This window comes from Prionailurus viverrinus, chromosome C2, assembly GCF_022837055.1.
Source record: "Prionailurus viverrinus isolate Anna chromosome C2, UM_Priviv_1.0, whole genome shotgun sequence".
Taxonomy (NCBI): Eukaryota; Metazoa; Chordata; class Mammalia; order Carnivora; family Felidae; genus Prionailurus; species Prionailurus viverrinus.
Genome location: NC_062569.1, coordinates 34,319,268 through 34,346,473, shown reverse-complemented (window position 1 = coordinate 34,346,473; position 27,206 = coordinate 34,319,268). Strand labels below are relative to the sequence as shown.

Genomic DNA, 27,206 nt, shown 5'->3' with positions numbered 1-27,206 from the left:
AGCCTGAGGCGGGGCTTGAACTCATGAACTGTGAGATCATGACCTGAGCCAAAATCAAGAGTTGGATGCTTAACTGACTGAGCTACCCAGGTGCCCCTCACCCACCTATTTTATTCACTTGTTCAACATTCTTCATTGAATCTTTTTCTGTTTTTTTTTTTTTTTTATTAATGTTTATTTTTATTTTTGAGAGAGAGAGACACACACACAGTGTGAGTGGGGAAGGGACAGAGAGAGAGAGGGAGACACAGAATCTGAAACAGGCTCCGGGCCCTGAGCTGTCAGCACAGACCCCGGCATGGGGCTCGAACCCACGAACTGCAAGATCATGACCTGAGCTGAAGTTGGACACTTAACTGATTGAGCCACCTAGGCACCCCTGTTATTTTATTTTTATTATTTATTTATTTATATATCAAGAACACCTTAACATGGCCTACCTCTCTAGTATCATCCTGCTTCTGTTTTCTGCTTCTCTGTGTCCCTCATAGCTGTCTTTGAACTCCTCAGATGATTAAGGCTTCTTAGGTCTTTGCATATGTTCTTTCTCAACTTTGCTTAGCTAACTTCCTCTCTTTCTTCTAGCATGTGTTAAAAAATCCTCTTCCCTTTGCACTCTTTTGTATATATGCCTCAAATTCACATACTTTGTGTGTAAACTTATTAAAAATATAGTAATTCTAGTCAGATGACTAGTCAGGAGGAGAAAGAAGGCTGTCGATATGTTCATTTCTATCAGGGAATAAAAATGCATTGTGCAGGGGCACCTGGGTGGCTCAGTCGGTTAAGCGTCCCACTTCAGCTCGGGTCATGATCTCACATTCCATGAGTTCGAGCCCTGTGTTGAGAGCTTGGAGCCTGAAGCCTGCTTCGGATTCTTTAAAAAAAAAAAAAATTTTTTTTTAAGTTTATTTATTTTTGACAGAGACAGTGCGAGCATGACCTGGGGAGGGGCAGAGAGAGAGGGAGACACAGAATCTGAAGCAGGCTCCAGGCTCCAGGCTGTCAGCATGGAGCCGGCCGCGGTGCTTGAACTCACGAACTGTGAGATCACGACCTGGACGCTTAACCCACTGAGCCACCCAGGCGCCCCCTGCTTTGGATTCTTAAAGCTTTCTTTAATTTCAGTGTTTTAGCCAATGTATTTTAAATTCTTTGAGAGTATCTCTTCAGTTTCCAGATGGTGTCATTTTGGAAGCTGGGAAATAAATGAACCTCTAATAGTAGCTTTTACTTGAAAAAATGATCAAGAGGAAAAGTATAGGTTGGTTTTAAGAGCTGCATTCAGTGAGGAAACATTTTTGTTTAGCTTTTGTGTTAGTGGTATGAAATTGATAATAATGACATTTTTCTAGTTTATTTCTTTTCTTAGTAAGTTATTTGTGACAGTAAATGATGTGGGTGGTATGAATGAATAAAATTGAAAATCACATTCCACAACAAAGCAGTATTTTAAATGGTGTATTAAGAAGATGAGAGACAAAAATAATGCTGTTTTAACACCAACAAATTGGACAACCCAGAAGAAATGGATCAGTTCTTAGAAACATATTTGATCAAATCTGAATCATGAAGTAGAAAATCTGGACAGATTACTGATAAGGAAATTGAATCAGTAACTGAAAATTTTGCAACAAACAACAGTCCAGGACCAGATGGCTTCAGTGGTGAATTCTACCAAACATTTAAAGAAGAATTAATACCAACCTTCTCAAACTTCTTTCAAAAAACAAAGGAAGAGCAAATTCTTCTAAACTCATTTTATGAGGCCAGCATTACACTGATAGCAAAACCAGACAAGGACCCACAAGAAAAGAAAATTATAGACCAATATTCCTGATGAATAATAGATGCAAAAATCCTCAACAAAATATTAGTAAACTGAATTCAGCAATACATTAAAAGAATCATATACTGTGATCAATTAGAATTTATTCTGGGGATGCAAAGATGGTTCAAGATCCATAAATCAGTGATATATGTCACATTAACAAAATAAAGGTTTAGAAACCATGTTATCATCTCAATAGATACAGAAAAAGCATTTGACAAAATTTGACATCCATTTATGATAAAAATGCTCAACAGAGTACAGAGAAAAACATAAGTCAACTAATAAAGGCCATGTATGACAAGCCACAGCTAACATCATACTCAGTAGTGAAAATGTGAAGAATTTTCCTGTAAGATCAAAGAACAAGAAAAGGATGCCTGCTCTCACCCCTTTTATTGAACATATTATTGGAAGACCTAGCCAGAGCAGTTAGGCAAGGACAAGAAATAAAAAACCTGCAAATCGGAAAGGAATTAAAATTGTCACTCTTAGCAGATGAAGAAATGAAGATAAGATGTAGAAAATCCTAGAGACTTCATCAAAAAGCTGTTAGAAGTAATACATTTAGTAAAGTTGGCAAATACAAAAATCAATCTACAAAAATCTGCAAAATTCTATATTCTACTGACAAACTATTAGAGAAATTAAAACAGTCCCATTTACAATTGCAACAAAAAGAATAAGATATCTAGGAATAAATATGACAAAGGAGATGAAAGACCTGCACACATAAAACTACAGGACATTGATGAAATAAAGAAGACATAGTGAACAGAATAATAGCTTGTGTTCCTGGATTGGAAAAAATAATATTGTAAAAATGTCCATACAACTCAAAGCAACCTACAGATTCAGTGCAATCCCTATTATAATTCTAGTGGCTTTTGTTTTTGTTTTTGTTTTTTACAGAAATAGAATAAACAATCCTAAATATGGAACCACAGAAGATCCTGAGTAGTCAAAGTAATCATGAGAAAGAACAAGGCTAGAGACATCCCACTTACTCATTTCAAAATATATTACAAAGTTATAGTAATCAAAACAGTGTGATACTGTTATAAAACAGACATGTAGATCAGTGGAACAGAATAGAGAGCCCAGGAATAAAGCCATGCATACGTGTTTAATTAATTTATGACAAAGGAGCCAAGAAAATGCAGTGGAGGTAAGGACGATCCCTTCAATAAAAGGTGCTGGAAAAGCTGGACAACCACATACAAAGGAATGGCACTGAATCCATCTTGCACCACACACAAAAATTAATACAGATTAAAGATGTGAACTTAAGATCTGAACCCATAAATTCCTAGATGAAAACATACGCAGTTAGTTTTCCTGTTTTGATTCTGGCAATGATATTTTGGATTTGATACCAAAAGCAAAGGCGATAGAAGCAAAAATAAATGGGACTACATCAAACTAAAAAACGTCTGCACAGCAAAGGAAACCATCAATAAAATGAAAAGGCAACCTATCGAATGGGAGAAAATACTTGCAAATCATATACCTGGTGAAGGGGTAGTATCCAAAAGGTATAAGGAACCCATACAAGTTAGATGTGCCCTGCCCTCACCCAAATTAGATATCTGAATAGACATTTTTCCAAAGAAGACTTGAAAATGTCCAACAGGTACATGAAAAGGTGTTCAACATCACTAGTCATCAGGGAAATTACCATAAAAAAAACCTCAACAAGGTCATTACCTTGCCCTATTAGAATGGCTAATATCAAAAAGAGAGGCAATATAAGTATTGGTGAGAATGTATAGAAAAGGGATCCCTTGTGCACTGCTGGTGGAAATGTAAATTGGTGGAGCCAAAATGGAAAGTACTATGGAGATTCCTCACAAAACTACCGTATGATCCAGCAGTCCCACTTCTGGGGTATTTATCTGAAAGAAATGAAAACACTAACTGAAAAAGATGTCTCTATGTTCATTGCAGCATTATGTGCAGTAATCAAGATGAGGAAGCAACCTAAGTGTCCATTGATGAATGAATGGATAAAGAAGTTGTGGTACACACACACACACACACACACACACACACACACACACACACGAATACTATTTAGGTATAAAAAGAAGGAAATCTTTTGTGACAACACGGGTGGATCTTGAGGGCGTTATTCTAAGAAATAATTCAGAGAAAGACAAATATATGATGTCACTTATGTGTGGAATTTTAAAAAAGAAAACCCAAAACAACTAATTAATACAGAGAACAAACTGGTGATTGCCAGAGGCAGGGGTGGGGTGTGGGCAAAATGAGTAAAGGGGGTCAAAAGGTACAAATTTCCAGTTATAAATAAGTCATGGGGGTGTAATGTAGAGCATGGTGACTATAGTTAATAATACTGCATTATGTATTTGAAAGTTGCTAAGAGAGTAGATCTTTAAAGTTCTCGTGGCAAGTAGAAAAGTAATTGTCTTAAAAATAATGCTGTATTTGAATCTACTCCTGAAATCATTGTTTCACTATATGCTAACTAATTTGGATGTAAATTTTAAAAAATAAAATTATAAAAAGTGAAAGTCTAGGTTGTTAAAAACTAAAAAAAAAAAATGAGCATCTGTAAGGTCTGGTTATGAAATAAAGTGATTCAAAGAAAAAAAATAATGCTGTATTTGAGGTTTTTGAAATAAAATGTGATTTATTAGATTAACTGTAGAGCCTTGTTATAAATTAAATACAGAACAATAGCCAAAAGCAGAGTTTGAAGCATAAATAGATGAAGATTTCAGATTTTTTGAGAACCTAGACCTAGTGACCTATGATGAATTACTATACTCCAAACCGTGGAACTCCCAGCACTTGTTCTGTGGTGCACATGTCATAGGCAGAGCAGTGTGTGGCAGTGGTGGTGGGGTTTCATGACAGTGATACTGTGGTACTGCCTCAGCTTTTCAGGTGAGGTCTGATCCCCAGACACTACCTTCCAACTTCCTTTGTGAAGTTCAGGCAGGTATTTTATACTTCCCTTTTCCAATCAATAGTCCATCATCATCTCTTGTGATTGAGGTTCTGTAAGGGTTGAGGTGGAAAATATTACAGTCAGTAATATGAGCCTTTACTATCTCTCTCTGTTTTATTACTTCCAGCAGTCTAAGAAGGTGCATCATCTGAATGAAACAAAACAGACAAATCTCCCATTCATGTCTCTCAGCTGACCTGGGTGCTCTGGTACAGGCTGGGTTGCAGACTGCTTCATGTTTTATTTTTGTAAGCCCTTCTTCCCCCAGTCACATGTGTGTTACAGTATCTTGAAAACTATAAGTAGCTAATAAATATTTATTAACTTGAATTCCTTTTTTTTTTTTCTTTTTCTTTTGGTCAAGCCTAGCACTGAAATGACACTCAGCCTGCCTCTCCTGACTTACCGTGTCCTCCAGATAGAATAGACAGTGAAAGAGAGTGTTGGTACCAAGGGAAATATCTCTTTGATTTTTCTAGCTTTTTTTATTTTTTCGAATTCTCTGTTTACTGTCAGTAGTGAAGGAGAAATGAAAGCTACACACAGAAGCATTTTGTCATTCATGGCTGGATGGCTTAGGAGGATAATTGGTCTCCGAAGAAAAGCATTTAAATAGACAAAGAAATACTTGCATACACCAAAGTTAAACTAGTGTCTAAAGTAGTAATCCTGAAGTGGTTTGGGAGAAATGCCAGCTTTTTAGGATGCTGCTTTAATTTTTATGTATTACAACTTATTTTCAAAATGACAGCAGACAGAGCTAAAAGGTTCAGAGCCTGGAATAGTTCTTTTTTCTACAGCTGTAAAGCTATTTAAAATTCTTCTCATGTTACTGTTTGCCATCCAGATGGCTTTCTGGCACTGATTCAGTTCCTAGATGTGAGGGCTGTTGGTTAGTTACTCACCAGCATCACCACACACTTGTACAATTTGGCTCATGACTCACCCTCACAGCACTTACATGTGGGTATCCTTTACTAGATAGTCATTTCTTATTGTCATGATGTCACTTGTTATAAATAGGTACTAGAATTGGTTGGATAATGTTTCTGGGATGAAGATGCGTGACATACTCACCCCCCACCCCCCAAAACCCCAAAGGACAGAAACACCCAGTAAGTCTGTTGGACCCATTGCCACTGTAATGAGAAACAGAAACAATTGTCTGGATGATGAAACTTTTGCCTAAAATATATGTATCTGTATAGTAGATGTCAGAGTATATCCAATAAACGCGAATTATTTGCTTCACTCCTCTACTATTAGCCACAGTGATTAAAAAACAGAAAAGAACTTGTTTCAGAAGTCAGAGTTGTGGTGAGAGGTTAGGGAGAAGAAGGGGTTTGCTATCTTAAAGGGACACCCAAGGAGGCTCTGAGTGCTTGCAGTGTTCTATTTCTGGGTTTGGACTGTGGTTTGCTTTACAGTACGTGTTTGCTTTATAGTAACTCATTGCATACTTTTGGTGTACTTTTTTATTACTTTAAACAATAAAAATGTTTAAAAATAGGGAATACTTGCCAATCATGTAGGAGAATTCCCTCAGCTGTGTCTTCAAAGGCTAAAGAATAAAGTCACCATGTTTTGAACTAGATATTGGTAGTAAGTTTTTGTCTTACTAATTTTATCTATTTAGTAAAATAATCCTTTTACCTGGGGCGTCTGGGTGGCTCAGTTGGTTAAGCGTCCAACTTCGGCTTAGGTCATGGTCTCGCAGTCTGTGGGTTTGAGCCCCATGTCAGGCTCTGCGCTGACAGCTCATAGCCTGGAGCCTGCTTCGGATTCTGTGTCTCCCTCTCTCTTTGCCCCTCCCCTGCTCACCTTCTGTCTCTCTCTCTCTCTCTCTCTCTCTCTCTCTCTCTTTTTTTTTTTAATTGTTTTTTTTAACGTTTATTTATTTTTGAGACAGAGAGAGGCAGAGCATGAACGGGGGAGGGTCAGAGAGAGAGGGAGACACAGAATCGGAAGCAGGCTCCAGGCTCTGGGCCATCATCAGCCCAGAGCCCGACACGGGGCTCGAACTCACGGACCGTGAGATCGTGACCTGAGCTGAAGTCGGACGCTTAACCGACTGAGCCACCCAGGCGCCCCCCTCTCTCTCTTAAAAAAATAAGTAAACATTAAAAAAAAATGTTTTTAACTTAAAACATGATTATGGTCAACAGTGATTTAAATAGGCTTAACAATTAGTTCCCATGCCCAGAAGTACCATTCATTTAGTAGTGGAACAGAAGGGATAGGGTGAGGGGAGAACATTGTGGGGATGAAATAAAACTACTTGGAAATATGTATCCAATTTGAATTATTTATTATCTTGTTGATAAGCATGATCGAATATTTAGGTTAGAAGAAGGGAGGGCAGACTAAAAAATAGAACAATGAAGAACTTAATTAGCATTACTTAATAAAAAATTAATATTTGAAGGGCGCCTGGGTGGCTCAGTCAGTTAAGTGTCTGACTTTGGCACAGGTCATGATCTCACTGTTCGTCAGTTTGAGCCCTGCATCAGGATCTGTGCTCACAGCTTAGCGCCTGGAGCCTGCTTCAGATTCTATGTCTCTATCTCTTTCTGTCCCTAACCCTTTGTCTCCTGCACCCTCTCTCTCTCTCAAATATAAATAAACATCAAAAATATATTTAAAAATCAATGTTTGAATCAAAACCATTTATTACAAAAAATTTTTATTAACATTTATTCATTTTTGAGAGTGAGAGAGACAGAGTGTGAGCAGGGGAGGGGCAGAGAGAGAGGGAGGCACAGAATCGGTAGCAGGCTCCAGAATCAAACTCACAGACTGCGAGATCATGACCTGAGCTGAAATCGGATGCTCAACCGACCAAGCCACCCAGGTGCCCCAAGACATTATTTTGTTTTGTTTTGTTTTGTTTTGTTTTGTTTTGTTTTGTTTTAATTTTTTATTTAAAAATTTTTTTTGTATTTTATTTTATTAAAAATTTTTTTTAATGTCTGTTTTTGAGAGAGAGAGAGAGAGAGAGAGAGAGAGAGAGAGAGTGCGAGCATGAGTGGGGGAGGGGCAGAGAGAGAGGGAGACACAGAATCTGAAGCAGGCTCTGAGCTGTCAGCACAGAGCCTGATGCGGGTCTCAGACTCACAAACCATTAGATCATGACCTGAGCCAAAGTCAGTTGCTTACCTGACTGAGTCACCCAGGCACCCCAAGACCATCTTAAACAGGTTAGCAGTATATATTTTTTTAATTTTTAAATTTTTTTAAATTTTGAAAAAAACCTTTATTTTTTATTTTTATTTTTTTATATATTAAATATAATTATTGTCAAATTGGTTTCCATACAATACCCAGTGCTCATCCCAACAGGTGCCCTCCTCAGTGCCCATCACTCACTTTCCCCTCTCCCCCAACCCCCATCAACCCTCAGTTTGTTCTCAGTGTTTAAGAGTCTCTTATGGTTTGCCTCCCTCCCTCTCTGTAATTTTTTTTCCCCCTTCCTCTCCCCCATGGTCTTCTGTTAAGTTTCTTAGGATCCAAATATGAGTGAAAACATATGCATCTGTCTTTCTCTGCCTGAATTATTTCACTTAGCCTAATACCCTCCAGTTCCATCCACATTGCTTCAAATGGCCAGATTTCATTCTTTCTCATTGCCGAGTAGTATTCCATTGTATATATAAACCACATCTTTATTCATTCGTCAGTGGATGGACATTTAGGCTCTTTCCATAATTTGGCTATTGTTGAAAGTGCTGCTATAAACATTGGGGTACAAGTGCCCCTATGCATCAGCACTCCTGTATCCCTTGGGTAAATTCCTAGCAGTGCTATTGCTAGGTCATAGAGTAGATCTATTTTTAATTTTCTGAGGAACCTCCACACTGTTTTCCAGAGCAGCTGCATCAGTTTGCCTTCTCACCAACAGTGCAAGAGGGTTCCCGTTTTTCCACATCCTTTCCAGCATCTGTAGTCTCCTGATTTGTTCATTTTGGCCACTCTGACTGGTGTGAGGTGGTATCTCAGTGTGGTTTTGATTTGTATTTCCCTGAGGAGTGATGTTGAGCATCTTTTCATGTGCCAGTTGGCTATCTGGATGTCCTTAGGAAAGTCTCTATGTTTGTCTTCTGCCCATTTCTTCACTGGATTATTTGTTTTGTGTGTGTGAAGTTGGGTTCTTTATAGATTTTGAATACTAATCCTTTATCCAATATGTCATTTGCAAATATCTTTTCCCATTCCTTGGGTTGCCTTTTCGTTTTGTTGATTGTTTCCTTTGCAGTGCAGAAGCTTTTTATCTTGATGAGGTCCCAGTAGTTCATTTTTGCTTTTAATTTCTTTTCCTTTGGAGATGTGTGAAGTAAGAAATTGCTGTGGCTGAGGTCAAAGAGGTCTTTTCCTGCTTTCTCCTCTAGGGTTTTGATGGTTTGCTGTCTCACATTCAGGTCTTTTATCCATTTTGAGTGTATTTTTGTGAATGGTGTAAGAAAGTGGTTTAGTTTCATTCTACCCAGGTGCCCCAAGACCATTTATTTTAAATGGAACATCTTAAACAGGTTAGCAGTATATATATATTTTAATTTTTAATTTTTTTTAATTTTGAAAAAAAAATTTTAACATTTATTTTTGAGAGACAGAGAGACACAGAGCCTGAGCGGGAGAGGGGCAGAGAGACAGGGAGACACAGAATCTGACACAGGCTCCAGGCCCTGAGCTGTCAGCATAGAGCCCAACAATGGGCTCAAACCCATGAACCATGAGATCATGACTGGAGCCAAAGTCGGATGTTTAACTGACTGAGCCACCCAGGTGCCCCTATTTTAAAACATTTTTTAAATGTTTTAAATGTTTCAAATTTTTTAAATTAAATAACTATTTTGAGAAAGAGCTAGATAGAGAGTGAGCAGGGAGGGGCAGAGAGAGAGGGAGACAGAGAATCCCAAGCAGGCTCTGCACTGTCAGCTCAGAGCCTGATGTGGGGCTTGAACCTACAAACTGTGAGATCATGACCTCAGCCGAAGTCAGACGCATAACCAACTGAGCCACCCAGGCACCCCAGCAGTGTATTTTTGAATAATGAGGTGATACAACTTTAAGAAAAATAATCTTTATAGGAAATTACCAACATTCTTTAGATTTAGGAATCTGGTGAATTAAAAATTTTTCATCAGCCCATTTGGTCTAAAGAAATAATGCCAACAATGTTTCGTCTCCCCATTGGAATACCATTGTTGTATCTAAATTTGTTTATACTTTTACCTGATAATTATGACTTTTAAAAAGTTGTTTGGGGGCGCCTGGGTGGCGCAGTCGGTTAAGCGTCCGACTTCAGCCAGGTCACAATCTCGCGGTCCGTGAGTTCGAGCCCCGCGTCAGGCTCTGGGCTGATGGCTCAGAGCCTGGAGCCTGTTTCTGATTCTGTGTCTCCCTCTCTCTCTGCCCCTCCCCCGTTCATGCTCTGTCTCTCTCTGTCCCAAAAATAAATAAACGTTGAAAAAAAATTTAAAAAGTTGTTTGGAATGTGTATGTTATTTAAAATTTTCTAATGCCTTTTAAATAAACATAGCTAATTTATGTAGCTTATTTCAAACATTTGTTCAGTGATTATCAGTGGGAGGTGTAAAAAACAAAGCAGGGTAAATGTTTTGAATTGTAGAATACCCTATAATTTGATGTTCCCTACGCATTTTGAGATTCACTGCATTAAAAAAATTAATTTAGTTTTAATTCCAGTGTAGTTAACATACAGTGTTATATTAGTTTCACATGTACAAAATAGTGATTGAACAATTCCATACATCACCCAGTGCACATCTTGACAAGTGCACTCATTAATTCCCATTGCCTATTTCACCCATAGCCCCACCCACTTCCCCTTTGGTAACCATCAGTTCTGTATAATTGAGTGTCTGTTTCTTGGTGTTTCTCTCTCTCTCTCTGTCTCTCTCTCTCTCTCTCTCTCTCTCTCTATTTCCTGTGCTCATTTGTTTTGTTTCTTAAATTTCACATGTGAGGGAAATCATGTGCTTTTTGTCTTTCTCTGCCTTATTTTGCTTAGCATTATACTCTCTAGCTGTATCCATGTTGTTGCAAATGGCAAGATACCATTCTTTTTATTGCTAATAACGTTCCATTGCATATGTATACCACATCTTTTTTATCCATTCATCTATCACTGGACACTTGGGCTGCTGCTGTATCTTGGCTATTGTAAATTATGCTGCTATAAACATTGGGGTGCATGTATTCCTTTGATTTAGTGTTTTTGTATTATTTGGGTGAATACCCAGTAATGCAGTTATTGGATCATAGGGTAGTTCTATTTTTAATTTTTGAGGAACCTCCATACTGTTCCAGAGTGGCTGCACCAGTTTACATTCCCATCAGCAGTGCAAGAGGGTTCCTTTTTCTCTACATCTTTGCCAACACTTGTTTCTTATGTTGATTTTAGCCATTCTGACAAATGTGAGGTGATATTTCATTGTAGTTTTGATTTGCATTTCCCTGATGATGAGTGATACCTAGCATCTTCTCATATGCCTGTTGGCCATCTGTATGTCTTCTTTGAGAAATGTTCATGTTTTTTGTTCATTTTATAATTGGATTATTTGTTTTTTGGATGTTGAGCTGGGTAAGTTCTTTGTATATTTTGGATACTAACCCTTTATCTGATATGTCATTTGTAAATATCTTCTCCCATTTTGTAGGGTGCTTTTTAGTTTTGTTGATTGTTTTCTTTGCTTTGCATATTTTGATGTAGCCCCAATAGTTTATTTTTGCTTTTATTTCCCTTGCCCTCACAAGACATATCTAGAAAAATGTTGCTATAGCCAATGTCAGAGAAATTACTGCCTGTGTTCTCTTCAAGAATTTTTAGGGTTTCAGGTCTCACATTTAGGTCCTTTATCTATTTTGAGTTTATTTTTATGTGTGGTATAAGAAAGTGGTCCAGTTTCATTCTTTGGCATGTAGCTGTCCAGCTTTAGCAACACCATTTATTGAAGAGACTCTTTCCCATTGTGTATTCTTGCCTTCTTTGTTGGAGATTAATTGACCATATAATTGTGGGTTTATTTCTGGGTTTTCTATTCTATTCCATTGATGTATGTGTAATATTTCCCAACAAAACCCCAGAATATCTTTCGAATGCTGAATTCTGTTAGTACCCAGAGTGTGCTGAGGATGGAATTTTTTTTAAGGAAAAAATAATGGCAGTGGTACAATTAAAATTGAAAAAATACAGTTTCTAACATAATGTAAGTGTGAAATACATACGTTAGCATTCTGTGAAGTCTACTTAGGGCATTCCATTAACTGATAAACTGTAGTTAATTTAAACTTATTTCAGAGGAGTATTTGAAATTTGCATGTATTTGAAACTTTTTTTTCTTAGTAGGATTATATTATGAGGTGTCTTGGAAATTTAAGTGCTCTATTTTTTTAAGATTTTATTTATTCTGAAACTAATATTACACTAAATGCTAACTAACTGGAATTTATCTATTTATTTATTCATTTATTTAGAGATTGTGCTTTGTACACATGTAGGTGAGGGACAGAGAGAGAATCCCAAGTAGGCTCCATGCTTAGAGCAGAACAGTGCAGAGCACAATGTGGGGCCCGATTTCACAACCTTGAGATCATGACCTGAGCCAAAATCAAGAGTCAGACGCTTAACCGACTGAACCACCCAGGCACCCCTTGAACCATTTATCTTATAAAGAGTGATACAGGGGCGCCTGGGTGGCGCAGTCGGTTAAGCGTCGGACTTCAGCCAGGTCACGATCTCGCGGTCCGTGAGTTCGAGCCCCGCGTCAGGCTCTGGGCTGATGGCTCGGAGCCTGGAGCCTGTTTCCGATTCTGTGTCTCCCTCTCTCTCTGCCCCTCCCCCATTCATGCTCTGTCTCTCTCTGTCCCAAAAATAAAAATAAACGTTGAAAAAAAAAAAATTTTAAAAAAAAAAAAAAAAAAAAACAAAAAAAAAAAAAGAGTGATACAACATGATAGTAAGAAGTATTTAACAAAAATAAATGCTGTAACAAGGAAGTAAAAATACATTTGCTAAGACTCGAAGCATCATGTCAACTGTTACCCAAGAGGAATTAGTACAGCTCAGCTAACCCAGAACTGTTTTGTGGGATTTCTGTATAAATTGTAATTTTGGGAAATGCACAAGAGCAAACTACCTGGTAGGTCACTAGAGACCACCTTTTGAGGAGCTCTAATTCCTTTCATACCAGGCAGTCAAGGCTGATGGTTGTATGCTGTGAAAAGGAGTCATGGCTGTTCCTTTTATTGGAAAGAAACAAGTATTATTATAAATTAATATTAGTCACTGGTTATTGAGTGCTTTTTGTCATGTGCTATGCAAGGTGCTTTTCTGTATGCACCATTTTATTTAATTCTTACACTAACGCTGCAAGGTGGAAATTGCTTATTCTTATTGATAAATTAGGAAACTGAAAGTCAGAGAAGTTAGGTAAGTTACCATGGTTGTACCAGCCAAGTTGTACAACAAAGCATGTAGATGAAACTAGATTATGAAAAGGACTTCTTAGTGTTTAAATAATAAAATCTCTGTGGGTCTAGTTCATTATTGATGAGCTATATGCTAAACTAAAGAGAATGATAAAATTCAAAGTTAAATACTTGATGACTCTTTCTTAACTATGAACAGTTACTCTGAACTCTGTTCAGAGTTAAGAAAAGTAACATTTATATACTGGATAATTTTATCTGAGATGATTCCTTTATTGAGTTTGAATGTATTTTGGAGTTTGTCTTTTAAGACATAAAGACAGTAATCTATTTTTTTGAGGGTGGGAAAACTTTAGTAACAATATTTTATTTAAATTTGTACTGTTTTAGCTATGTTTTCCTCTTCAGGATAGGTAGTGTGATGGGAACTATTTGTGCATTGTAGATTATTTGTTGGTAAGTTTTAAAAGAGAAGAATTCCTTAAGACTGAAGTTTCGTCTGTGCCTGGGTTATCCACAGAAGTCATTTCTGTATGTAAAGTATGTGTTGTCATTTTATTTAAAAAAAAATGTTTTTTTTAACGTTTTATTTATTTTTGAGACAGGGAGAGACAGAGCATGAACAGGGGAGGGTCAGAGAGAGGGAGACACAGAATCTGAAACAGGCTCCAGGCTCCGAGCTGTCAGCACAGAGCCCGACGCGGGGCTCGAACTCACGGACTGCGAGATCATGACCTGAGCCAAAGTCGGCCGCTTAACCGACTGAGCCACCCAGGCGCCCCTGTGTTGTCATTTTAAATATTTGTTCTGCTTTCATGGACGTTGAAATAAATCTGGCTTATAAAATAAACTTGTTTTACAGAGGCACACTATTTATAAATGTATTCTGTCTATATTAAGGTTAAGTAGTAAGAATATAAATCTGTGGTTTATTATATTCAGTTATTACTCTTATTATTTTTTAAATGTTTATTTTTGTGTGAGAGAGAGAGTGAGGGAGAGGGAGAGCATGAGCGGAGAAGGGGCAGAGAGAGAGGGGGACAGAGGATCCCAAGCGGGCTCTGTGCTGACAGCAGAGACCTTGGTGTGGGGCTCGAACTCAAAATCCGTGAGATCATGAACTGAGCCTGAGTCAGACGCTTAAGTGACTGAGCTACCTAGGCGTCCCCAACTTAATTTAGTTTTTATTTAAGTAGGTTCCATGCCCAACATGGGAATCATACTCACCACCTTGAGCTTAAGAGTTGAATGCTCTACTGACTGAGCCAGCTTGGAGCTCCATCTTTGGAGATATCTTTTATGTAGACTTGTGATGATTCAGATAAAATAACCATCTTTAAAAAATGAAGTGCTACTCTCTTCAGATTTTTAGTGCTTAGTATAATGCATACTTTGCTGTAAACAAATCAGTTGAGGCTGATTTGTTGTTTTTGAACAATATGGATGTGAGGACTCAAGCCCACATGAATCAAGATCCCATCACTTAATGGTCTGTGATTGAAACCTGAAGGTTTGAGATCGTAAATGTAATACTCTTTAAAAGTGTTCTGCCCTTTTCAGTGTTAATGTACTTGTATGAACATTCACTTTTCTTCTAGCTCTATCATATAATAGGAAAGAAGTAAATACTAGGTAAATGCTATTGTATTTAGTTTTTAAAAATTCTTTTTCAAAGGGTACCTGGGTGGCTCCGTTGGTTGAGTATCTTGGTTATGGGTCAGGTCATGATCCCAGGATCATGATCCATGTTGAGCATGGAGCCTGCTTAAGATATTCATTCTCTCTCTTTCTCTCTCTCGCTCTCGCTCTCGCTCTCTCTCCCACCCCCCCTCCCCGCTTGAACTCTCTTTCTCTAAAATTAAAAAAAAAAAAAAATCTCTTTCAATTTCAGAGTTTCTTCCGTGATTTTCCAGAGTAGGTTTTGGTTAAATCTGTTGAACTGTATAACAAGTTTATGTTTGTTTCTGCTAATCATTTGATTTAAAAAAGTAAAATCTGATGGCTCTGATGGCATATTGCTAGGGAAGCTGAGAACATTTAAGCCCTTTCCTCTCTTTCTGCCAGTGAACAATTGACAGGATATAGGTTTGTAATTATAGTCTAAGGGTTTAGTTGAGTTCATTGTCACTGCTAAAGTTCCTGTGTCCTCTGATAGCTTCCTGGAAGAGTTGTTTTCATAGTTGTTTCATACTTGTCCTCAGGGTTCAAACAGAAGAAGGATGGGAGACTGAGGATTCTGCTGGGCTAGGTAACCCTGTGAAGAACATTTTTTTAAAAGAGAAATAAGGGGGGGAAAATTTAAAAGTATGCTAATTGCTTGGGAAAAAAAAATCTGACTTTGGTCCCGGCTCTGTTTCTGTGTCATCCTTGATAATGAATTTCTCTGGGACTTAGTATTTATTTATTTATTTATTTACTTATTTATTTATTTAGTTAGTTAGTTAGTTAGCTTGTTTTCTTTAAAATGAGAAGGGTATGTAATTTTTTTTTTTATTTATTTTGAGAGAGAGAGTGTGTGTGTGTGTGTGTGTGTGTGCACACACGAGTGGGTGGGGTGGAGGTGGGAGGGGAGAGAGAGAGAGAGAGAGAGAGAGAGAGAGAGAGAGAAAGGGAGAGAATCCCAAGTAGGTTCCCTGCACTGTCACCCTGAGCCTGACTCGGGGCGCAGACTTATGAACCGTGAAATCCTGACCTAAGCTCAAATCAAGAGAGGGACGGACGCCTAATCAACTGACCCCCCTCAGGTGCCCCGGGTCTGTAACTTTTAAGACCTCTGCCAACCTGAAGCTCCTGGGTGAATTCTCAGGCTGAACTCTCGAGTGTGGTGCTCTCTGTGAAATCAGGTTGACTAAGGGAAATAGGAACCAGAATATATTTTGTGTTTAAATGTGTAGCAGTAATTTTTCTTCAGAATATCTCTACAAAAGATCACCTATCGGTTAGCACTTGATTTGTTACCTTGTTTGTTTAGCAACCATGCCACAGTTTTAGTCTGACAAAGGACATGCTGTTTCAGCAACAGCACAGTGTATTTTGTGAGTATGCCCCCTCTCTCAGTAGTATTGAAGAGCTGCAAGTTACTTAGGCCACTGCACCTGTAAGTTTGTTTACTAAGGGTCTAGAAAATTAAGAGCCAGTCGTACTGGCCTTACATTCTTCTGACTGGTTAAGGGGCTAGTTTTCTTTACTTGACCTTCTTTTACCCTTCAAGAATTAACCAAAGACAACATAGCCAAATACAAGAAACACCATTGTTTGCCAGTAGAAATGTATGATAAATTGGGTTCATTACTATTTTAAATACAAGAGTACAATTAGGTCTAGATAAAAACATTTCTAGGTAATTACTACTTTGATAAATAGTAGGAATTGTCCTAGAGCAGTGGTTCTCAAAAAGTGGACAGTGTGAACTCGCTCCTCTACAATGTTTTTGAAATTCATAAAGGAGTGATTTTGTTGATATAATGATTTGGGGGAAGTGCTCCTTACTGTTAGATAATAGATAATTAGGTGTCCCGCAATGCATAGGACAGTCTTTTACAACAAAAGTCTCAGATACAACACAATTTTTTAATTTTCTTCCAGATATTCATGCAGGTGAAAAGTGTATTTATTATTATCTGAGCCGAGATCTTAACTTTTTATTACACAAAAGCATAATACAAAATATTTTTTACATGACTTCAAAATATTGATTTTAAAAGATATAAATTTGGGAAATCTGTGGTCCCATTGAGTGGCATTTGTAGTATTTAATCATCAGTACAACACATTTGGACTAGTCTGCATTTGTGTTTGTCATATCCGTGGTGATTCTGTGCTTAGAGGCAAACCTGACTGCTTCATTAGGCAGTAAGTTTGGTCATGTGTAAGTATTCACATACTGAGAGAAACTTTATTAATTTATTATCTTATTTATCCTTTATGTTATGGTTAGGACATTATATGGGTTTATTTTGAAATTAGGTATATATATGTTATATTGTTGCTGATTTATAAAGTTTGTAAAATGTTTGTTTAAAACGAGTATGGAAAATGAGAGGATTGAAAACCATTCTTCTGGGGTGCCTGGGTGGTTCTGTGGGTTAAGCTTCTGACTCCTGATTTTGGCTCAAGTCATGATCTCATGGTTTCTGAGACTGAACCCCACACATTAGGCTCTGTGCTGACAGTGCAGAGACTGCTTGGGATTCTCTCTCTCTTTCTGCCCTGTTCCTTCTCTCCTCTCTCTCCTGTTCCTTCTCTCCTCTCTCTCTCAAAGTAAGTAAAAAGCATTAAAAAGAAAAAATTCTTCTAAGTAGTATTTAGCTTAAAATACTTGAAAACCTTGAGAATTGTTCTAATAAAGAGTGCTTTTATTAAAATTTTTTTTGTTTATTTTTGAGAGGGAGAGAGAGACAGTGTGAATGGGGGAGGAGCAGAGAGAGAGAGAGAGACCCAGAATCTGAAGCAGGCTCCAGGCTCCGAGCTGCCAGCACAGAGCCTGATGTGGGGCTCGAACTCACAGACTATGAGCTCATGACCCGAGCCAAAGTTAGACACTTAACCGACCAAGCCACCCAGGCGACCCAGTGCTTTTATTAAAATAACACACAAGTACAACCTATATGTTATATACTGTATGTCTGTAATTATATACTATATGTCTACCTGAGTGGTCTGAGGTTTGTTTTGTTTTTTAATAGGCTCTATGCCCATCGTGGTGCAGCTTGAACTCACAACCTTGAGATCTAGTAAGTCACTTGTTCAGTGACTTGGCTGGCTCGGTTGGTAGACTGACTATGCAACTATTGTTTTTGGGGTTGTGAGTTCAAGTCCCACATTGGGCACAGAGCCAACTTTTAAAAAAAGAAAAAAGTGGGGTGCCTGGGAGGCTCAGTCGGTTGAGCCTCCCACTTCAGCTCAGGTCATAATCTCATAGTTCGTGAGTTTGAGCTCCACGTTGGGCTCTATGCTGACAGCGTAGAGCCCAGAGCCTGCTTTGAGTTGTCTCCCTCTCTTTCTGCCCTTCCCCTGCTCATGCTCTTTCTCTCTCTCTCTCTCAAAAATAAATAAACTTTTTAAAAAAAGAGGGACACCTGGGTGGCTCAGTCAGTTAAGCATCTGCCTTTGGCTTGGGTATGATCTCAGGGTTCGGTTCGTGAGTTCAAGTCCCACATGGGGCTCTCTGCTGTCGCCTCCAAGGCCACTTCCAATCCTCTGTTTCCCTCTCTCTCTCTGCCCCTCCCCAGCTCATGCTCCCTCTGTCTCTCAAAATAAATAAACTTAAAAAAAGAGTCAGGCTCCCTTCTACCTGAGTGTTTATAAAGTTTGACAACAGTCTCAGCTATTAGTAAAATATTATTAATATGACACTGTTGCGGTAGAAAGTAGTATAACCTTGCAATATTATTTCCTTTGATAATTTACTCCTGGTTGAGAGTAACATTTCCAAGTCTCTATTTAAAAACAGTACTGCTTAACAAGCATCTTTATTATCTTGCTGAATCATTGGATTTTTTGAATTAGTTGACATTTTGAAAGTAAGGATTTTTCCCCTGAAACTGAAGATCAAGTAATTGATTTTGGAAACTGGTACGATGTTCCTTTAGTAAGCAAAGAGCTTGATTAACTTTAAAGCTAAATGATTAAACTTCCCTTTTGGTTGCATTTTGAGATGACATGAGAAAAATACTTTGCAGCTTATTTTGCTAGTTTAAAATTTTTAATTTATTTAAATGTTTCTAAAGATTTCTATTGTGAAATACATCATAGATACAGAAAAATACAAAAACATAAATGTGGAGTTTAGTGAATTTTTCTGAAGTGAAATTCTGTATTCTTTTTCCTTATATTGAAATTCATGGTTATCCTTTGACATTATGGGAGTTCTCCAGTCTGTGTAAATTTAATAGATGCCAATTTTATGGGAGTAGCAGTTACGTAAACAGTACAGTTCTGTAGTTTAAAATACATCATTTATGGAAGAAAATGCCTATACTGTTACTATTACACAGTGAGGGTGAAGTGCTTAGGTTATAGGTGAGATTTTCATGTTCCTTTTCATACGACAGGAACTTATGGATTGGAGACAAAGTGGTATTAGGCAAAGCTTGATTCATTGCATGTGATGATGCAGTAAGAATTCTGTATGTTTCTTAATATTTTTCTGCTTTACTCTTATAGAAAGATACATCTGCTATAAAATATAGACTGAGATTTTGTAAAGCCATAGGCAAATAGGCTTAACTGAGTTAAGTAGACTTATATGAGTTCAATCCTTTCAGTTTTTTAATTTTAATGAGTTCTAAGAGACCTATATGTGTATGGCATTTTATCTGTATATTGGTAAATATTACCCTGACTTCATGTAAAGATGTCATCACCTTTGTGTGCTTTTTATGGATTTAGACTGTTCACTGAAAGACTACATTGAAGGCCATGTAAATTTTTCCTGTTAAGCATGATTTAAATCACATTTTCAATTTTCCAGTATATTTGTTCTACTAAGTGACTTCCATAGAATTTGTTTCTCTCATTCATTAATTCATTTACTCATATGTAAATATTTACTGAGACATAATGTGTTTCAAAACTGCACATAAAGAGCTGGAAATAATAGGACGTTGGGAGCTATTTGTAAGTAGTGAGCTTCAATGTAGTATGCTCCTGATTTGACATAGATCTGCCCTATGCTTGGGTGCACAGAGGAGTATTAGGGAAGGATTCCAAGAGTCTAGAAGAGTAAGAGTTGATCAGGAGGTTATGTAGATGAGGACATTTTAGGGAGAGGGAATGATACATTTAAGGTAGGAGGCAGAAGAGAGTATGGGATATGCTGGCAAGTATCAGTGGTTCATCATGGCGAGGTTAAGGACAGAATGTGTGAGAACAACAATGAGAAAGGAAGGAAGGTAGGAGTCTATGAATTCATTCCTGTAGTTCATATTAGTTATAACTACTTCATCAAGAAATTCTTAAATCTACCGTAGTGCATTTTCCTCCAGTGCCCCAGAAATTCAGAATTTTATATCTGGAGAGTTAATGCTGTAGGGTGGTAAGGTGCAGTCTCTTTGAAAAGAATGCTATTCTGGGTTTCAGGCCTTAGGAAACCTCAGCGTTTCCAATTGTCTGGTAAGGGTGAGATCTTAGAGGTTCTGTTTTTATAGTTTTCATGCTCCTTTATTCCTATTGTTACACATTAGGTGATTTGGTTTCAGTTATGAGAGTCTTGGCCAAAAATCCATGCTGAAGAGTAGGGGTGTGTAAGGTTTATTATTATTGTAATTGTGTGACAGATGGCTGATGTTTCATAAGCGTTTCTCAATTTTAAATGCTAACTTTTGTTTTTCCTCTCTCACCTTTTTTTTTTTTTTTAAACTCCTGATTCGTTTGTCGTAAATGCTGTGACTTGGTGTTCAGGAGTTGGCTTTTCCCCATGTTTGCATCATGGTAGATGAATATAGGCAAAGCATGGTCTTTATAATTTGGGGTAGCATGTTTTCTTGAACACCTGATATTTGCAAGGTTGAAAAGCTCCTCAACTAAAGACAGTCTCCACAGGCTGTTTTGCAGTGATATACCTAAAGCAATTCCAGGACCAGTAACTGTTAATGACACCTGTAGTAACTTCGTGTAGTTTTGTTCATGTTTATAAAAATATCAGTTTAGGGTGCCTAAGTATGATGACTTCTCCATACACTGTGGTCAGAGATGTACTTTCAAAAGCACTGGGGCAAGCCCTCAAGGAGCTTATAGTTAACATAATGTGGTTTATTATGGTTAAATGTCTCAGACTTTTTTTTTCTGGTTTTTAATAGTTATTATGTAGAGGGTGGTGTGAGGCTCACCCTGCAGTTAGACTCAAGTTCAGATCCCAGGACTGCCACTTGGTAGCCATGGGATCTCAACCTCTTTAAGTTCCTCAAGGAGTAGTAATATTACCATAGGGTGGTAGTAAGAGTAAAATATAGAAATGCACATAAAGAACTTGCTGGAATGCTGGCACAGAGTAAGTACTCACCTTCAGCTATTTTATTTTATGGTTTATTTATTTATTTATTTATTTAGAGAGATAGAGAGCATGCGATCAGGGACAGAAAGAGAGAGGACGGAAAGAATCGCAAGCAGGCTCCACGTTGTCAGCATGAGCCTGATGCAGGGCTTGATATAGTGAAATTGTGAGATCATGACCTGAGCCGGAGTCAAGAGTCAGACACTTTACTGAGCTACTCAGGCGTCCCTAAACATTTTTTTTTAGATTTTATTATCCTGTGAGCTTTTTTTTTCTTTTTAATTGTAGGAGTAGATATAATAATGTTTTGTCTTCAAGATTACTAAATGGCTACTATGTGCTAATCACTTTTGGGGAAACAAAAGTTGAAAATATATAATTGACAGTTCAAAAGAACTTAGGGCTTTTGAATAAAAATAAAAAATAGTAATTAGCAGCAAACATTTATATTGGACTTACTAGGTTCCAGGTGTTCTTTCTTCAGTTTTTATAACTATGCTATAAGGTAGTTACTGTTGATTTCACCATTTCACAGATGAGAGAGCTTAAGCAGGGGGAAGATAGGGGTGACTGGGTGGATCAGTCTGTTGGTTCAGGTCACAATCTCACGGTTCAGGAGTTTGAGCCCCTCTTCAGGTACCACGCTGTCAGCGCTTATTGGGGTTCTCTGTCTCCCTTTGTCTCTGCCCCCTCTCCTGCTTGCATTCTCTATCTCTCTCTCTCTCTCTCTCTCTCTCTCTCTCCCTCTGAAAATAAATAAATAAAAAGTTAAATAGTAGGGAGAAGGTGTGTATTTGCCCAAGATCTTTCAGCTAGTGAGGGATGGAACCAGCTCTCACAATGAAGCTGTTGGACTGCTCTGCCCACAGAAACAAGACTGGCACATCAGAAAGGCTCAGGGCCTGCACGAGTGTCAGTGTGATGGGTTCAGTCTATGAGCTGTAACAGTTAGCAGGGAGAAATTAGTAAAGGCTAGATGTTCAGGGAGGGAAGAGAGCTGTCATTTACTAGAATCTACTGTGTCTGGCTATAACACATTAGCTGCTTCAGTCTTCATGGTGATCCCAGGAGGCACATTTTATTATTTTCCCTTTTTTTAGTTATTGGACGCTCAGAAGTTTAAGTGACTTACTAAAATTCACATAGCTGGTAAGTGGTATAGATGGGATTTAATAAGACCTTTTTTCTTTTTAAAGTAAGCTCTGTACCCAGTGTGGGGCTTGAACTCATGACCTTGAGATTAAAAGTCACATACTCTGCTTACTGACTGAGCCAGCTAGATGCCCTAACAAAATCTTTCTGTTATTAAAAATTGCAAGTATACACAAAAAGAGAGGAGTAATGTAATGTACTTATCACCCAGCTTCAATAAGTATCAACATTTTGCTTTCTTGTTTAATCTGTTCTAAATTAAAAAAAAAAGCTTTATTGAAGTATAATTGCCATAAACTGCAGGTATTTAAAGTGTACAGTTGGATACATTTTGATATATGTACATACCCTTGAATCATCACCAAAGTCAAGGCAATGAACAACACATCCATCACTCCCAAGAGTTTCCTTATGTCCCTTTATAATCTCTCTTCCTATTTCTCCCACCCACCCTTCCTCCTCGTCACTATAGACTGGTTTACATTTTCTAGAGTTTTATGTAAGTGGAATTATATAGCATGTACTCTTATTGTCAGGCTTTTTGCACTCAGCATAATTATGTTGAGATTCATTTGTATTGTTGAATGTTTCAGTAATGCTCCCCCCTTTCCGCTGTATAGTATTCCACTGCATGAATATCACAGTTTTTTATATCCATTTACCTGTTGATAGACATTTGAATCATTTCTAGTTTTTTGCCAATATAAATAAGGCCGCTATGAATAATTGTGTACAAGTTTTCGTGTGTTTATATGCCTTCATTTCTTTTTGCATAGCTTTAGAAGTAGGATGACTGGGTCATATGGTAGGTATATGTTGAGAAACTGCCAAACTGTTTTCCAAAGTAGTCATACTATCTAACATTCCCACCAGCAGTTTATGAGAGTTAGAACTCTCCTTTGTATCCTTGCCAACACTTGGTGTGATTGGGGTTTTTATTTTTACCTATTTATTTGTTTGTTTGTTTTTTATTTTAGCCCTTGTATTAGGTATGTGGTAGTGTCACATTCTGGTTTTGATTTGTATTGACAAATAATATTGAACCCTTTTGCCCTCCGTACATATTTTTCTCTTTTAAAGTAAGCTTCTATGCCCAAAGTAGGGCTTGGACTCATAACCCTGAGATCAAGAGTTGCATGCTCTTCTGGCTGAGCCAGCCAGGCAGCCCTACCATCCATACATATTTGATGAAGTGTCTGTTCACATCTTTTGCCAATTAAAAAATCCGAGTTTTATTTTCTTATTATTGTATGTTGAGAGTTCTTTATGTTTTCAGGATATAATCCTTCATTGACATGAAAACATTTTTTCCTACTCTGGGGCTTGCCTTTTTGTGTTGTAGACAGTATCTGGGTAAAGGCAGAAGTTTTGAGTTTTGATGATGCTTGATAGCTTTTTATTTTATGAATTGTGCTTATAGTATTATATCTAAGAAGTATGCAAAATCCAAGGTAAAGATTTTCTCCTATATTTTTTCTTTTTTTTTTTTTTTAATTTAACGTTTATTTTTGAGAGACCAGAGACAGAGTGCAAGTGGGGGAGGGGCAGGGGGAGAGGGAGACACAGAATCCAAAGCAGGCTCCAGGCTCCTAGCTGTCAGCACAGAGCCCGGTGAGGGGCTTGTACTCACAAACTGCAAGATGGTGACCTGAGCTGAAGTTAGATGCTTAACTGAGCTACCCAGGCGCCCCTCTCCTATATTTTCTTCTAGAAGTTTTAAAGTTTTGAGTTTACATTTAGGCCTATGATCCATTTTGAGCTAATTTTTACTTTTGGTAAGAGATAAGAATGAAGATTCACTTTCTTAGTATATGGATATCTGGATTTCAGCACTATTTGTTGAACAGACTGTCCTTTTTCTCATTGACTTACCTTCACACCTCTGTTGAAATCAGCTGTCCCTTCACTTTTTTAAAAAATGAAATTTAAAGCAGATGCCAAACATAAAGTCATTTTACCCTTGCATATACTTTGTTATGCATCTCTATCTGGCTCATTATCAGACTGATTATTAGAAACATAATCACCGTGCCATTATTACTATTTTTTGAGGTGAGGGATTTTTTTTTTTTTTTAAGATTCCATTTTTAAGTAATCTCTGTGTCCAGTGTGGGGCTTGAACTCACAACCCCAAGATTAGGAGTCACATGCTTCACTGACTCAGCCAGCCAGGTGCCTTACCAACATGTCATTATTACACCTCGCAAAAGTAACAGTATTTCTTTAAAATATCTAATATTTAATTCATATTTAAATTTCCCAGTTTGCTTCAGAGATAGGTTTTTATAGATGATTTGGTGAAATTAGTGTTCGATTTGGCTGTCTCATAAATGTTTTTTTATTCTTTAGCAGTCCTTGCACCATTCTCTTTCCTTTTTTTTTTGTTATTGAGTAGCTTGTTTTGTTATTTTTTATTGCTTATATTATTGGTGATTCATTCTGTACTTGACTGATGCTTCCTTGAAGTCTTTAACTCCTTTCTCTATTTCCCCTATTTCTTGTAAACTGGTAAATCAGATCTAGAGACTTGATTAAATTCAGGTTCAGTTTTTTTGTTAAAATTTTTTTTAATGTTTATCCATTTTTGAGAGACAGAGAGAGAGCACGTACAGGGAGTGGCAGAAAGAGAGGGAGACACAGAATCCAAAGCAGGCTCTAGGCTCCAAGCTGTCAGCACAAACTGTGAGATCATGACCTGAGCCGAAGTCAGAAGCTCATCTGACTGAGCCACTGGGGCACCTCTGTTTTTTGTTTTTTTAAATCAAGTATATCCTATGGGTAGTGGTTAATCCTGTTCCATTCAAGAGGAGACCTATGTCTGGATTATTCTTAGGATTTAGATGGTGTCGACCTGATATGTTCATTGTAAATTTCCTCATCATCCTTTCACTTTAGTTTGTAAATTTGTTTTAGTATCCATTAATTATGCATTATTGCCTCAGTTTGTTGTTTGATTAGAAGTTGCAAGGTGGTGTTTTTCTAATTCTATCATTCTTTTTGTGTTTATGAGCTAAAGTTGTAATAGTTAAGAAAAAAAAATTACCCTCATCAATTATTTGGTTACCCTGACATAATTTAGCACAAGCTGGTTAAATGTTTATTTCCCCACTATTTTATTTTATTAATTTCTTTTTTAATTTTTATTTATTTTTGAGAGAGAGAGACAGAGTGCGAGCAAGCGTGCTAGCTGGGGAGGGGCAGAGAGAGAGTAGACACAGAATCTGAAGCAGGCTTCAGGCTCTGAGCTGTCAGCACAGAGCCTGACCCGGGACTTGAACTCAAAAACTGTGAGATCTTGACCTGAGCTGAAGTTGGCCACTTAAACAACTGAGCCACCCAGGTGCACTCAGGTTCTTTATCAGTTTTCAGAATAGTGTGAGTTGGTCTTAGCACTCTCTGGTGGTGATCAGTGAAGCATTTGTTTCTTCTTATTAAGTCACCCATTTATATATATTTGATGTGTTTCAACTCATGGATGTCATGATTGCTTTTGATGCTGAAAAATGGCTTTGAGTTAGCAATTGTCTCTTTTGGTATAACAATTTCATTCTTTGAATAAATGGGATTTGAATGTTGGTTTAATTAACTTCAGTGCCATGTTCTTCCCACTGTTATTGTTGTGCTTCCTTGCAGGAAGCCCTCAAGGAAGTCCTCAAGGTGCAGTTGAGGGGTGCATTTATTGGAATAGGGGCTTGATTCCAGGAGTGTCAACATTTGTATGAACGTAGTTCTAACAGCAGGAGGGCAGAAGATACTTGTGGTACAAAGGCCTGGGCTGTTCATTAGTAGGACAAGTATGACAAGTAAAGAAAAATAGGCTAGAGACATAGCACAAAGGACCTTGCCAGCTGGTTTAAGGGACTTGGTCTTTTTAATACTTAGGTGGTGGGTCATGACAAGTTCATGACATTTTCTTACATGAGGTTGATAGAAAAGTATTTTTGAAAGAAGGCCCTCTTGATTGCTATTTTCATTGAAGTTTGCAGAGAAGAACTCAGCCAAAGAAGCCAATATTATCTAAGTAAAACCTGGCAAGAATCACTTGTTGAATGGTTCTTAACTTAATTTCTTAGAAACCTGTAATCTTTAAACCTTTCATTTTTCACATGTGATATGTTGAATTTATGTTGAGTCAGTATGGTGTGTGTATATAATGTATGTAGTGATAACTGAAAGTGTTTTTAAATAATTTATTTCTGGTGGCTTACTCTTTAATTGACCTCCTGTTATGTAATTGGCTATATTGAAATCCAAAGAGTAATTATGGATTAGTGGGCTTTATCATATTTTAACATAAGATTTGGCTAATTTTCTGTTTCACTACATTTTACTTAATAATTTCTAGGGCCTCATGGTTATGAATGTGCTTCAATTTCATAATGCCTCCTGCTATGGCAGACATCCTTGACATCTGGGCAGTGGATTCACAGTTAGCATCTGATGGCTCCATACCTGTGGATTTCCTTTTGCCCACTGGGATTTATATTCAGTTGGAGGTTCCTCGGGAAGCTACCATTTCCTATATTAAACAGGTATGTTAATAGGTAAAATTTTTATCAGTGTAGCTTACTTACTATATTATAGGAAATGTTACTTGTGTAAATCATATGGTCAGTTTGAGAGAAGATTAAGCTTTGGGTCACTACATATTAAAGATTTTGATATTTGCCTTGTATTTTGTGGACATATAAAACAGTCATTCTTACTGTCACTTTTAATCCATATGTGATACCTGATTTAAGAAAAATCAACTTACGTTGATTTTAAATGTTAGTTTAAAACGTTTAAACATTAGTTTGAAACGT

The 27,206-nt window shown here is 37.5% G+C and overlaps 1 protein-coding gene across 3 annotated transcripts in view; it reads left to right on the top strand.

Moving 5' to 3' along the window:
- PIK3CB (phosphatidylinositol-4,5-bisphosphate 3-kinase catalytic subunit beta) overlaps positions 1-27,206 on the top strand; it is a 186,342-nt gene that overhangs the window by 53,277 nt on the left and 105,859 nt on the right. For all 3 annotated transcript variants that reach the window (XM_047874706.1, XM_047874708.1, XM_047874707.1), the window contains one exon: positions 26,747-26,933. In XM_047874706.1, coding sequence (XP_047730662.1) covers positions 26,763-26,933 — 171 coding nt within the window. In that variant the 5' untranslated portion in view covers positions 26,747-26,762. The remainder of the gene's footprint in view (positions 1-26,746; positions 26,934-27,206) is intronic.